Source organism: Ovis canadensis, chromosome 20, assembly GCF_042477335.2.
Source record: "Ovis canadensis isolate MfBH-ARS-UI-01 breed Bighorn chromosome 20, ARS-UI_OviCan_v2, whole genome shotgun sequence".
Taxonomy (NCBI): domain Eukaryota; kingdom Metazoa; phylum Chordata; class Mammalia; order Artiodactyla; family Bovidae; genus Ovis; species Ovis canadensis.
The window spans coordinates 28,879,451-28,893,131 of NC_091264.1; the positions used below are offsets into that span (position 1 = coordinate 28,879,451).

A 13,681-nucleotide genomic window follows, 5' to 3' on the forward strand; every position below is an offset into this window, starting at 1 on the left:
AGCTGATTATGGGGCTTCCCTGGTGACCTTGGAAGAAAAGCTATGACAAACCTAGATAGCATATTAAAAAGCAGAGACATTACTTTGCTGACAAAGGTCTGTGTAGTCAAAGCTATGCTTTTTTCCAGTAGTCAGGTATGGATGTGAGAGTTGGACCATAAAGATGGCTGAGCGCCAAAGAATTGATGCTTTTGAATTGCGGTGCTAGACAAGATTCTTGAGAGTTCCTTGGACAGGAAGGAGATCCAACCAGTCAATCCTAAAGGAAATCAGTCCTGAATATTCATTGGAAGGACTGATGCTGAAACGGAAACTCCAATACTTTGGCCACCTGATGTGAAGAACTGACTCACTGGAAAAGACCGTGATGCTAGGAAAGATTGAAGGCAGGAGGAGAAGGGGATGACAGAGGATGAGATGGTTGGATGGCATCACCGACTTGATGGACATGAGTTTGAGCAAGCTCCAGAACTTGGTGATGGACAGGGAAGCCTGGCGTGCTGCAGTCCATGGGGTGGCAAAGAGTCAGACACGACTGAGTGACTGAACTGAACTGGTGACTAAAACAGTAAAAAGTCTGCCTGCAATGCTGGAGACCCTGGTTCCATCCCTGGGTTAGCAAGATCCCTTGGAGAAGGGAATGACAGCCCACTTCAGTATCTTGCCTGCTTTTCCATGGACAGAGGAGCCTGGCAGGCCACAGTCCACGGGGTTGCAGAGAGTCGGACACAACTGAGTGACCGACATACTATTACTACTGCTGCTCATAGCTGATTAGCAAAGCTGCGATAGCTTCAGGTGCTCAGCCATACACATATATGCATCCCCTCTCCCCCAAGCTCCCGTCCCATTCAGGCTGCCACACGACACTGAGCAGCGTTCCCTGTGCTGTGCAGGAGGACCTTGCTGCTTATCTGCTTTAAATACAGCTGTGTGTATGTGTCCATCCCAAACACCCTAATCATCCCTTTCTCCCACCCTTCCCCACTAGTATCCATAAGTTCGTCCTCTGAGTCTGTTTTGTAAATAAGTTCATTTGTAATGGTATGATAGATTTTTAGCTCCATCTATAACCCTTCCCTGCTCAGAGTTTGGGGAGTAGGCCTGAAAGTTCAAGGCTTCTAATCAAGGCCTGATCCTTCTGGTGACCAGCCCCCACCCTGAAGCTCTCTAGGGTCCACGGAGAGTCACTGCCACAGGAGAAAAGGGACTTCTATCACCCAGGAAATTCCAAGGGGTTTAGGAGCTCTATGTCAGGAACAAGAGATATTCCTGTCAGTTCTATCATTCATGAAATTCCGAGGGGTTTAGGAACTCTAAGACGGGAACTGGGAATGAAGATCAGAAATATTAGGTTGACACTGCTATATTTAAGATGGATAACCAACAATGACCTGCTGTACAGCACAGGGAGCTCTGCTCATATGTGGCAGCCTGGATGGGAGGGGAGTTTGGGAGAAAGTGGATACATATATGTGTATGGCTGAGTCCCTTTGCTGTTCATCTGGAAGTATCATAACATTGTTTGTTAATGGACTATACCCCAATGCACAATAAAAAGTTTAAAAAAAAAAAAGTATGATGGCACAAAACACCAAAACAGATTTTTTTTAAAAAAGAAATGTTGGGTTGGCCATAAAGTTCGTTCAGGTTCTTCCATAACATCTTACAGAAGAACCCAAAGGAACTTTTTGGCCAACCCAGTATATTTCTTACATTATCCCAGTCAGGGTCATCTTCCTGAGAAGAGTGCATGAGTTTTGAAAGAAGGACATGGCAAGCAGTGTTCTTCCTTTGGCCCTTTTGGTCTCCAAATATTTATTGAGCGTAAGTGGCAGGGTTTCTTACTAGGTACTTTGGCAAAAAACAGGGATGAGTCAGACTTGTCTCGTCTGCAGGCTAGCGTGAGGTATTGATCAAATGAAAAATATTTGAGAGACTGACGTGTTACTGGGCTCCGTGGGCTGCCAGGGATTTAGTGATGGACCCACTAAAATGGGTTGGTGCAGCTCCTCCCCCCAGGAATATGAAGTCTAATGAGAAGGCGGGTCTTGAACAGTAATGATGAGTGTAGAGAGTGTCTTGAGAGGGAATGTTTTGGGGGGGTGGTCTGTGGGAGTGTCTAGCAGAGAGCCTTCTTCTAGATTCAGGGTCCTGATGGGTCCCCTGAAGCAGTGACAGATCTTAAAACAGAGTAATGGTCAGGTAAGTGAATGCAGATGCAGAATAATGCCATGGAGTCCCTGCCAGAAGAAGCAGCAGATGTGAGAGTCTCAAGTAGGAAAAAGCTGGGTCCTTTGGGGGGTACCATTATGATGAGAATATCTGAGGATTTGGGATTCAATCCTAGATGTGATAGAAAGCCACTGAAAAGGTTAAGCAGGGGTTTGAGGTTCTTCAATATACTTTTCTAAAAAGACCATCTGGGGTACTTTATTGGCGCCAAAAGCACTGTGTAGACCATTTAGGGGCTCTTGGTGCAAACCCAAGCTGTGGAGGGTGGTAGCTTGGACTAAAGTGTTCGCCGTGGAAATGGGGATAAGTGGACAGATTCAGGAGCCACTGAGAAGGAAGTATAATAGGACTTGTTGGGACTAATGAGTGAATAGGAGTCAGGGAATACCAGGCTTCTTGCATGAGGATCTGGGTGGATGGTGAGACCCTCAACAGGACAGGATGTGCCAAGGAGACCCAGGCTGAGGGGACTGGGATGATGGACTCAGTTTGCGTGTGTTTGCTGTGCATCAGTTTCCTCATCTGTAAAATGGGTTGTTGCAAATGTAATGAATAAACTTTAAGCACTGAGAACAGTGCCTGGCACACTGTCACACGTGCATGAGTGTATGAGGCACCTGAGGGCCATCAAGTTGATCGGTGCAAAGGCAGTTGGGTGCCAGGATTGGGCGCTCAGGACACTGGGGGGCTGAGAGGATTTAGGATTGTCACTGAGTCCTTGGGAATGACTTGTGAATGAGTCACCAGAGGAAGCATACAAGGAGGCGAGAAGAGGACTCAGGATGGTGCCCTGAGGCACCATCACTTTAACGCTGGGTGATAGGAGAGAGGAGGAGAAGTCAGTCAGGGGTCCCAAGAGGAGCATAGAGCAAAGCAGAAGGGACGGCCAAAGGTGTGATTGTCCAGGAAACAAGGAAAGAGACTCAAGAAGAAGTGGGTGGTCCACAGAGTCATAGGTTACCAGGGCTAAACCCACCAAATGATCAAGAAATGCCATTTGATTTAGTGGCAGAGACCACTGGTGAGAAAAGACGAGTGTCTAAATAACCAGAATACAAAGTTGAACACAACAGCTCTGGATTCAGGTAGGGACGGGTGTTCCTACCTGTAGAAGGCTTGCCAGACGATGCCAACTCTGAGCGTGGGCATTAGACTGTGGGGCGGGTGGGCCAGGAGCGCCGGTTGGGTAGAACTACCTGCATAAGCAAAAGCGGGAGAGGGTGCAGTGTGCCAAGCAGTGGCAAGCAGACAGAACTCTCTCTAATTTCTGATTCTGACCACAGAAAGGAAATGCTTCAGAAACCTCGAGCAGGGTCTGGAAACATTCCTGGGATATGTAGAGAGTGGTTCCAGGGAATAACTTTTCTTTAGCATTTGATCTACAGGAGTCTTTAGTTCAAAAAGCAGGTGACCTGGTGGGCATAGATTCAAGTTGTCTCTGTAGGTGCCACTCAGGATGGCAGCTGCCGGTCACATGGGGCTGGTGACACTTGAAACATGACTGGTCTGAACCAAGATGGGAAATCCACAGCAGATTTTCATAACTCTGAAAAAAAAAAAAAGAAAATAGCTCATTGATCTTTTTCTTTTACGTTGATTACATGTTAAAGTGACTCTATTTTAGATACTTTGGGTTAAATACAAGATACCCAGGTGATGCTAGTGGCAAAGAACCCACCTGCCAATGCAGGAGATGCAAGAGACACGGGTTTGATCCCTGGGTGGGGAAGATCCCCTGGAGGAGGGCATGGCAATCCACTCCAGTATTCTTGCCTGGAGAATCCCATGGACAGAGGAGCCTGGCCGGCTGCAGTCCATGCAGTCACAAAGAGTCAGACACGACTGAATCGACTTATCACACATTATTAAAATTAAATTCAACTATTCCTTCATAATTTTTTAATGTGACTAGAAAAAAATTTTTTTAATGTGGCTCATATTTCTGTTGGACAGGTCAGGTCTCTGTGAAGGAAAGTCTAAAAGGTTCTCGTTGAATACAGGTATAGATATACTCGGAGAGGACAACGGCACCCCACTCCAGTACTCTTGCCTGGAAAATCCCATGGGCGGAGGAGCCTGGTAGGCTGCAGTCCATGGGGTTGCGAAGAGTCAGACACGACTGAGCAACTTCACTTTCACTTTTCATTTTCATGCATTGGAGAAGGAAATGGCAACCCACTCCCGTGTTCTCGCCTGGAGAATCCCAGGGACGGGGGAGCCTGGTAGGCTGCCGTCTATGGGGTCACACAGAGTTGGACACGACTGAAGCGACTTAGCAGCATAGATATACTTAAGACTTGTACTTAGTTAGATATTACGTTCGCTATCATTTTAGAAAATGCAAAGATTAGTAATATGCTATTTTTGGTCTTAATGTAAGTTTTGCTTTTATTAAAAAAAAAATTCTTTGAAGAATTGTTGAAAGGCCCATTATGTTTCCACGGCTCATTAACTTTTACTTATTTATTTACTTTTTTTGTTGAGTCCTGGCATAGCTCACGAATCACAGGAGAATAATTTTCAGTAAGAGAGCCTTTTAGGCACCATTCACCATAGCTAAACCTAAAACAGTCATCCCACACTACCTACAGAGTTACCTGAAACTTGATGATGTCAGAAACTTCCCAGTCTGGCTCCCAGGGAAGTGTGGGTTCACCTCTGGAGCCCAGCCTTGTGTGTGCATGGCATGGTCTGGGTGGTGGTACAGCTGGAGGGCTGTCTGTTGGGCACACCTCCATGGGAAGCAGACCAACACCTCCCATGGCACAGGGTGCCCTCCTTAGCAGGAGGCTGAGTTAGATGAGTTGATGAATTGGTGAGTTAGATGAGTTAGTTGAGTTAGATGAGTTTCCCAGCTCCTCATCTTTATCAGGTCTCCTCAACTATGCTGGGGCCAATGGTGGGGTTGGGGAGCCAGAGACTTTCTGGGGGACACACTTAAAGGGACAGAGACTTGAAGGATGGGAGGCCAAGAGGGAAGTGGATCAGGGGACATCCCTGGTGGTCCAGTGGTTAAGAATCTACTTTGTAAGGCAGGGGATGCAGGTTTGATACCTGGTTGGGGAACTAAGATCCCACATGCTGCAGGGCAGCTAAAACCTGTGCACAGCAATTCCTGAGCCCCATGCACTCTGGAGTCCCATGCCACAACTAGAGAGTCCATGCTGCTGCAAGGAAAGATCTCGCATGATGCAAGGAAAATTCCAAGTACCACAACTAAGATCAGATGCGGCCACCCAAATCATAAATTAATAACAACAGACTGGATTGGTAGACGGATTTCTTTCTTTGTCAAGTCTTGATTTATGGTGTTGACCAGCCTAAGAAGGACAAGAGGAAGAAGACAAGAAACTCCAGGCAGGAGGACTAGGAGCTTGTGGAGCAATGCAGGAGATGGGCGGGAACAGGGCCTTGGATGGGGAGGAGCCAGGGGCGGGGACAGGGAGTGAAGGAAGCCTGGATAGAAGCTTGAGGGCTTGATGCAACGGGATGGGAGGATGGCTCTGTGCTTCAAGAGAAAGAATTGCCGTATCGTATCTTTGACGCTCTTTGAAGGAAGACAGCAGGCTGAGGAATTTGAGGAAACTAATTTCCTATAGGTTGAATATCCTAAGATCAGCCATCTCTGGGTTTCAGACGTGTTTTTGTGTCTTTGCAGGATGAACTGGATCTCACTGACAAAAACCGGGAGGCTGTATTTGCACTGCCCCCTGAGAAGAAATGGCAGATCTACTGCAGCAAGAAGAAGGTACCCTCTCTGACCCCTTCCACTGCCCCGCAGGGTCCGCAGCTCTGGCAGCTCTTGCTTCCACGCTCGCTCATTCATTTCGCAAGCCTTTGTTCCACACCAGCATCATTCCATTCTAGGTGTCGGAGGAGCAACAGTGAATGAATCAGGACGAAAATAATCCCTGCTCTCATGGAGCTTACACGCAGAGGGTTAAGCTGTTCTTCTGGGTTCCAGGAGGGGTGCCGGGTCAGGGAGATGCGCAATGACAAACCCAGATTCCCTTTCCGTGGCTGTGCGCACGCGGGGAGGGCATGCCACCCTGAGCGGTACGCAGGGGCAGCTCTGTTGGAAGGACTGGTTTTAGGGAAGTGACTGGTCTCTGCTGGACCTTTAGCCTGGGCCACGTCCCAGGCCGTGTCCCTGTCCCAGGGCAGCACGCGGGTCAGGGACACACACCAGTCTCTGCTCTACGCACCCCCCAACCTTCATTAAAAGGTGTCAGCCTCCTGACTGCTGTCCTCCCTAGCAGGGTGTGCCGGGCTGCAGTCAGGACTGAGCTGGGTTTTCTCTCTCCCCTCCACTTTCTCAGTGGCTGTGCTTTCCTCTCCCTTCCTCCTTCCCTCCGCCTCTCTCACCTCATCTCTTTCTAAGTCTCTCTTGCCTCCTTTCTGTTGGGTTGGCCATAAGGTTTATTCTGGTTTTTCCATAATGTCTTATAGAAAAACTCAAACAAGCTTTTTGGCCAACCCAATGTTTTAGCCTGTCTGTTTCTTTCACTCTATTTTTCTTTCCTTGGCCCACTTGCCTCCCCATCCCTCCACCCTCTCATCTCCCAGGCTTGCAGCTTCATCCCTTCACTTCAACGCACAGATGTTTGGGAGTTGGAACCCGCTATTCCAGCACCCAAAAGCTTAGAAGTCTCCCTCCTGGGAGAAGATGGGCAGGTCTGGGGCAGTGTGAGACTGCTTCTCCTTCATGCTCCCTGAAGCCCATTTTGGCTCTTCTCTTAGTCTTCTTGCTCGGGATATTTGTTCCATCCTAGGCTCCATCCTGGGCCAGACCAAGCTTGTAAAGTTGGTCACTCTTCTAGAATTGGAAGGGACTGAGGAGCAACCCAGCCCAGTTTTTTATTCTGCACAGGCCACAAGGAAGGCCTGGAGGGGCGATGGCCTCACCCAGAGTTGCCAGCCAGCATGACGAGTGGCTGCGCTGATGCTGGAAGGCCAGCCTGCTGAGAATCTGCGGGCACTGCAAGCCACCATCTAGTATAGTCAAGGCATTTATTAAGCAGCTGCAGAATACCATGCTCTGTGCCCAGGAGTCTTATTATGAGGAGAGCAGATCTTTAAAAAACTCACAGTATAGAAATAAAGAAGGAAAGGAGGAGAAAACGAATTTCAGGAGTAATTCATCTTCCCTCGTGATTCCCCACTTTCCAAATCGATTTACGATGGAGGTCCCATAAAAATGCACTAAAATGTAAGGACGCTTCTCACCACCTTCCAGACCAGACTGTCATCTCCCAATACACTTTCACTCCCCATCTTTCCACACGGCACTTGCTCTGCCTGTGACACTCTCCCCTTGTCTCAGCCTCAGTAATCTTGAGTAACTCAGCTCAGTCCTCTCAGACCCCCACACCGTCTTCCCCATTGGCCCTCCGTGTTAGGTAACTCCCGCTCTCGTTTCCAGGGCCCACAGTGAACAGTCCTACCACAGGGCACTGATCACCCTGTCTCTGGTATCAGACAGGCTATTACTTGGATGGCTTTTTGTTCAGTACTTTCAGGGCTCATAGCAGTGATTGGCATGGAGTATGTGCTCATTAAATGCACATTGAGTGGCTAAATGGGAAGCCAGTGAAGGCAGGGAAGTGTGTGTTTCATGATACATTTGTTTATGTGCTGTGATCCCCTCTTTAAGGCAGAAGCTTACAGAGGCCTCAGTTACGGGAGCCTCGTGGCTTCAGGCGTACAGGTAGGTGAAGTCACAAAGACCCAATCAAAGCAGGTTTCACACTGATCTAAAATTTTAAGAGTTAAGAAATTTAAACTCTTGGATTTTAAGAAACAAAATCATGAAACTCAAGGGGATGGGACTGAAAGGTGCAGGGTAAAGTCCAGGCTGGCTGGCAGGCAGGTGGTCCCTCAGGAAGGTGCTTGAGGAGGTAAATGTTTCATGCTAATTTGAAAGCAGGAAATTGGTAGAAAGCCAATAAAGGGGAGCACCCAAATGGGACAGAGACGGGAAGGAGGAGGGAGTGTGAAGAACAGACCCATTGGCCGGAGGAGGGGTCTGAACTTTCAATCAGCACCAATGCTTGTCCAGTTCCCATCACTCCTGCCCACCGCTGAGGAGGAGTTGAGGCTTTCTCTTGGGACCTGAGGGCTGGATCTGATTAGGGCTCTGCCTTCTGGCTGCACAGACCCCATCCCCCACCCCCTTTCCAAAACCCAGGACCTTGGGTTGTGGGGGAGGGACTCTCTTTCCTTTTTTAAAGTTACAATTTATTGAGCACCTACTCTGTGCCAGGCACTACACCAAATGCTTAATATCAATCAGTGTTTTTCAAAACTCTGAAAGACCAAGTTTTTTAAAGGTCCAGACTGTCACTGACTGATACTGTTTTGTAAAATATAGTGAGAATGATATCAGAAAAAATGAAGTTTGAAAAAGTAGATGTACAAAGTACAAGTGCACATTTTCATTAGATTCAGCAGACTGAAAGTCGTGTTTCATTACATGGAGTCAGAACAAGTATGACGGGGGGAAAAAATAAATTATTTTTAACCATATATATTGTTAGTTGAAAGTGTGTATACCTGCATGGTTTCTTCCCATGTCATTATCCGGTCCTGAGGTTCGGATGTTCGTGATCTGTGTCTTGCTGGGGAAGAAGCAGAAGCCTAGGGGGCTTCTGTGACTCCCTCAAAGTCACCCCGTCTAGGCGGGGCTGGGAGATGACCCTGAATGCGGACCTGGAATGAAGCTCAGGACTCCAGACCGTGGGCCTGTCTTGCCGGGTGGTCCATACAACCCTTCCTCTTGTTCCAGGAGCAGGAGGACCCCAACAAGCTGGCGACCAGCTGGCCTGACTACTACATCGACCGCATCAACTCCATGGCTGCGGTGAGCCTCCGCCTGTCCTGCCCCGGCCCCACCTGGAAAGGCTGTGGGGGAGGGGTGTCCCTCATGTTCCCCTGCAGCCCACATCCGGGGATCAGCAGTTTTCCAGCTATTCCCAAGATTGTATCATGACCCCTCCCTCCCCTGTGTGACATTATAGAGTCCCCAAACCATTGAAATAGTGATTAATGATGCGCAGATCACCAAGGCTTGAGAAACAGGCTAATCATTCTCCCCATTTTACAGATGAGGAAAGTGAAGCCCGGGACTGGAACCTGGGTCTTCTCAGAGCCTGACACCCTTGTCTCAGTAAACCATTTGGTGGGGCCTCACCCTTCCTGAGGCGAGGGTGGCCCCTGGTTCACAGGCAGGCTGGGGGTGCAGGGAGCTGGGAGACAGGCAGCCCAGCGCGACCTCTGCCGCTTTGTCTGACCTCAGATGCAGAGTCTGTACGCGTTCGATGAGGAGGAGACGGAGATGAGGAACCAAGTCGTGGAAGACCTGAAGACTGCCCTCCGCACACAGCCTATGAGGTGTGCCCCTTCCCTCGCTCCTCTTACGGCCCTCCCCCAGTGGGCCCCTCAGCTTCTCGAGGCCTCACACAGAGCCCTGCTCCCATCCCAGGCCCCTTGGCCGACTCCACTCTCAGCATCCCCTCGTGCTTACTTCACCCTCTTTCACATCTGGGCTCCCACTCCCCCCCTCTCTCTGAGGAGCTGGGATGCTTCCAGAAGATGAGCATGTTGGGGAGGGCGGATGAACATAGGAAGATGGGGTCCAGAGGTGGGCGTACCGGCAAGGTGCTCAAGAGCGCTGAGTAGGGAGGAGCCCCACCAGGGAGGTGAGAGTGGGTGAGAACTACGCTGGCCACTAGAGGGCGATGTGCTGTCTCCAGATGAGATTTCTCCATCGAGCGTGGGAGCGGGCAAGCAGGTGGTGGCTATCTCCAGGACTGAAAAGAACCTCTCCCTGCGTCCTGGGCCACATCGTGAAAGGGCCCAAGAGAGCCACAGGCTCCTCTCGTGTCTGGCAACGGGCTCATTCCGGCTTAGGGGAAGCAACTGTTAAATTTTCAGCAGTTTTGCAAGCTGCTTGTTAAACAAAACTATGATTAAAATGTAAATTATATCAACTCGTGATTTTAAAAATGACATAAAAACCAAAGGTAATTAAGAACTTGAAACTTATCACTCCTTAACTGCCTGATGATTTGACGACATTTTCCTATACACTCGTGTGTGCCCATTGAAATTGCAGCCGGCGTGTGTGCCTGGCGGGAGTATGTGAACACTACATGTCTCCCCAGCTCCACATTCAGTGGCATCACATGACTAGCTTGAAGTCAGCTGTGCTGGGAGTATTTATACCATGGAAATTGGCCAACAGCACAGTCAGGCCTGTTTCTTTCTCCAGAGGGCCAGTTGTTACCAACACACGAGTCTGCCTGTGTGGGTGTGTATGTGTGTGGTCTAGGCTGACCTTTCTGCCCTGGGAGCCTGGAAGCGGAGCCTCGTGGAGAACAGGGGCTCCCTAACCCCTGCTTGTTGCTCAGGTGGGGTGGGGATCTGATTTAGAAAGGGGATACAGGAAGGTTGAGAAAGTCAGGAAGTAGAAGGGTTGAGGGGATGTTGCCCAGTTCATCTCCCACTTCCATCTGTTCTTCTTTCTCTTAATCAAATTCTGATTACAAATGTCACACATAGTCATGGTGGAAATTTTGTGGGATACATAAAAGTGTATAATAGAAAAAAAGTAAATGATAGCTATTTTTAACAACTTAATGCATTCTATTTTTCTTAGTATATTTATATAATCATGTAGAAATGCTCACAGATGCCCTTGGAGTCAAATGTATTCATTATATAGAGTGCTTCCCTCAGCTTCACTTATGGCATGTCCTCAGATCATTAATTATTGTTCTACTAAATCAAGGGTTTAAGCCTTTGTGTGTGTGTGTGTAGGCATGCACACATGGGTGCCATGGATGACTTTGGTGCCCAGATGAAACCTATTGACTGCTTATTAGAATGCTGTTTCTAAATAATAAAATATATAGAAATAGATAAGGTTTAAAAATGAACCAATTAAATTGAAATACAGCCACCAAATTTTAAACATTGGTGAGATAGCAGTAAATGTACTGCTTTATGCCTTAAATAAAAAGAACTAGCAACCACCATAACTTTGAAGTGCTGATGAGTGGAAATGATATTTTGAGATATCTGTAACAGCTGCAATTTGAGATGAAAATAGCTGTGATTTCTTTGGGTGAGAAAGTCAGAAATTCTGATAATGCCACTATATTTTATGGTTTACATTCTTCACTGAGAGAAATGCTAAATTCAAGGTAGAGATTACCCCCCAAAAGTGTATTTTTTGTTTCCCATGGAAGTTCATTAGCCATAGACCGCTTAGGGGAACACATATTCCAGGTTAAGAACTCCTGCACTACATGGTTTTTAATGTTTTTTGCTAACATTTAAGCTAACTCAGATGTTTTCTTAGGGATCCCTTAAAGAGTGCCTTCCCCAGCCTTGATCCCTTGATGCAGTAAACTCTGATGTCTCCCCTCTCTGAAAGTCTTCCTTGTTTGCTTATAATTCTCTTCATTCCCATCCTCACTGGTAATGAGTCTTCAGGTTTAACAGCCATGATAATTATCCTAATAATTATCATAATCATCTCTTTCACATGTATACCTTCATAGTTGTGTAAATGGCAGTCAGTGATGTGCAAATGCACAGTATTTAAAATGCAAGCAAGATGTGAGTCCCTTGTGAGGTGGTAAGGATTTTAGAGCTTTGTGGTTGTTCAGTTGTTAAGTGATGTCCAACTCTTTGCGACCTCATGGACTGCAGCACACCAGGCTTCCCTGTCCTTCACTGTCTCCCAGAGTTTGCTCAAACTTATGTCCAACCATCTCATCCTCTGTCGTCCCCTTCTCCTCCTGCCCTCAATCCTTCCCAGTATCAGAGTCTTTTCCAAAGAGTTGGCTCTTCACATCAGGTGGCCAAAGTATTGGAGCTTCAGCATCATTTTTTCTAATGAATATTCAGGATTGATTTCCTTTAGGATTGGCTGGTTTGATCTCCTTGCAGTCCAAGGGGCTCTTTAAAAGTCTTCACCAGCACCACAGTTCTAAAGCATAAGCTCTTCAGTGCTTTGAAAGTGAAAGTGTTAGTTGCTCAGTTATGTCCGACTCTTTGCAACTCTGTGGACTGTAGCCTGCCAGGCTCTTCTGTCCATGGGATTCTCCAGGCAAGAATACTGGAGTGGGTTGCCATTTCCTTCTCCAGGGGATCTTCCTGACCCAGGGATCGAACCCAGGTCTCCTGCATTGCAGGTAGGTTCTTTACTATCTGAGCCATCAGTTCAGTTCAGTCACTCAGTCGTGTCCGACTCTTTGCGACCCCATGAATTGCAGCATGCCAGGCCTCCCTGTCCATCACCAATTTCTGGAGTTCACTCAGACTCGCATCCATCGAGTCAGTGATGCCATCCAGCCATCTCATCCTCTGTTGTCCCCTTCTTCTCCTGCCCCCAATCCCTTCCAGCATCAAAGTCTTTTCCAGTGAGTCAACTCTTCTCATGAGGTGGCCAAAGTACTGGAGTTTCAGCTTTAGCATCATTCCTTCCAAAGAAATCCCAGAGTTGATCTCCTTCAGAACGGACTGGTTGGATCTCCTTGCAGTCCAAGGGACTCTCAAGAGTCTTCTCCAACACCACAGTTCAAACGCATCAATTCTTCAGCTCTCAGCCTTCTTCACAGTCCAACTCTCACATCCATACATGGCTACTGGAAAAACCACAGCCTTGACTAGATGGACCTTAGTCGGCCAAGTAATATCTCTGCTTTTGAATATGCTATCTAGGTTGCTCATAACTTTTCTTCCAAGGAGTAAGTGTCTTTTAAATTCATGGCTGCAGTCACCATCTGTAGTGATTTTGGAGCCCCCCAAAATAAAGTCTGACACTGTTTCCACTGTATCCCCATCTATTTGCCATGAAGTGATGGGACCGGATGCCATGATCTTCGTTGGAAGCCCTAATATTGACCATATAGCAACCACGGAGGGATTAGTGCTTTAGATAAACTTTATAAATGAACCAAGTGGCTTCTTCAGGTGGGACACAGTGGTCCCTAGATAAGGGGTAGCTATTTGCAAAATGCAGACAGAATAATATGCAAATGCAGGGTACCTGTTTGGCTGACGGCTCTGGTCTGGGCAGGTTTGTGACCCGCTTCATCGAGTTGGAGGGCTTGACCTGTCTGCTGAACTTCCTCCGGAGCATGGACCATGCCACCTGCGAGAGCCGCATCCACACCTCCCTCATTGGCTGCATCAAGGCGCTGATGAACAATTCCCAGGGGCGGGCGCACGTGCTGGCGCAGCCCGAGGCCATCAGCACCATCGCCCAGAGCCTGCGCACGGAGAACAGCAAGACCAAGGTGGCCGTGCTGGAGATCCTGGGCGCTGTGTGTCTGGTGCCCGGTGGTCACAAGAAGGTGCTGCAGGCCATGCTCCACTACCAGGTGTATGCGGCCGAGCGGACGCGCTTCCAGGTAAGGGCCTGGTGGAGGGCCTATGT

At 48.1% G+C, this 13,681-nt stretch overlaps 1 protein-coding gene across 3 annotated transcripts in view; it reads left to right on the forward strand.

Annotated features, from left to right (window-relative positions):
- Positions 1 to 13,681, forward strand: part of DAAM2 (dishevelled associated activator of morphogenesis 2) — a 131,374-nt gene that overhangs the window by 80,367 nt on the left and 37,326 nt on the right. For all 3 annotated transcript variants that reach the window (XM_069563969.1, XM_069563972.1, XM_069563971.1), the window contains exons 3-6: positions 5,894 to 5,983; positions 9,020 to 9,094; positions 9,530 to 9,624; positions 13,322 to 13,655. In XM_069563969.1, the coding sequence (XP_069420070.1) occupies positions 5,894 to 5,983; positions 9,020 to 9,094; positions 9,530 to 9,624; positions 13,322 to 13,655 (594 nt within the window). The remainder of the gene's footprint in view (positions 1 to 5,893; positions 5,984 to 9,019; positions 9,095 to 9,529; positions 9,625 to 13,321; positions 13,656 to 13,681) is intronic.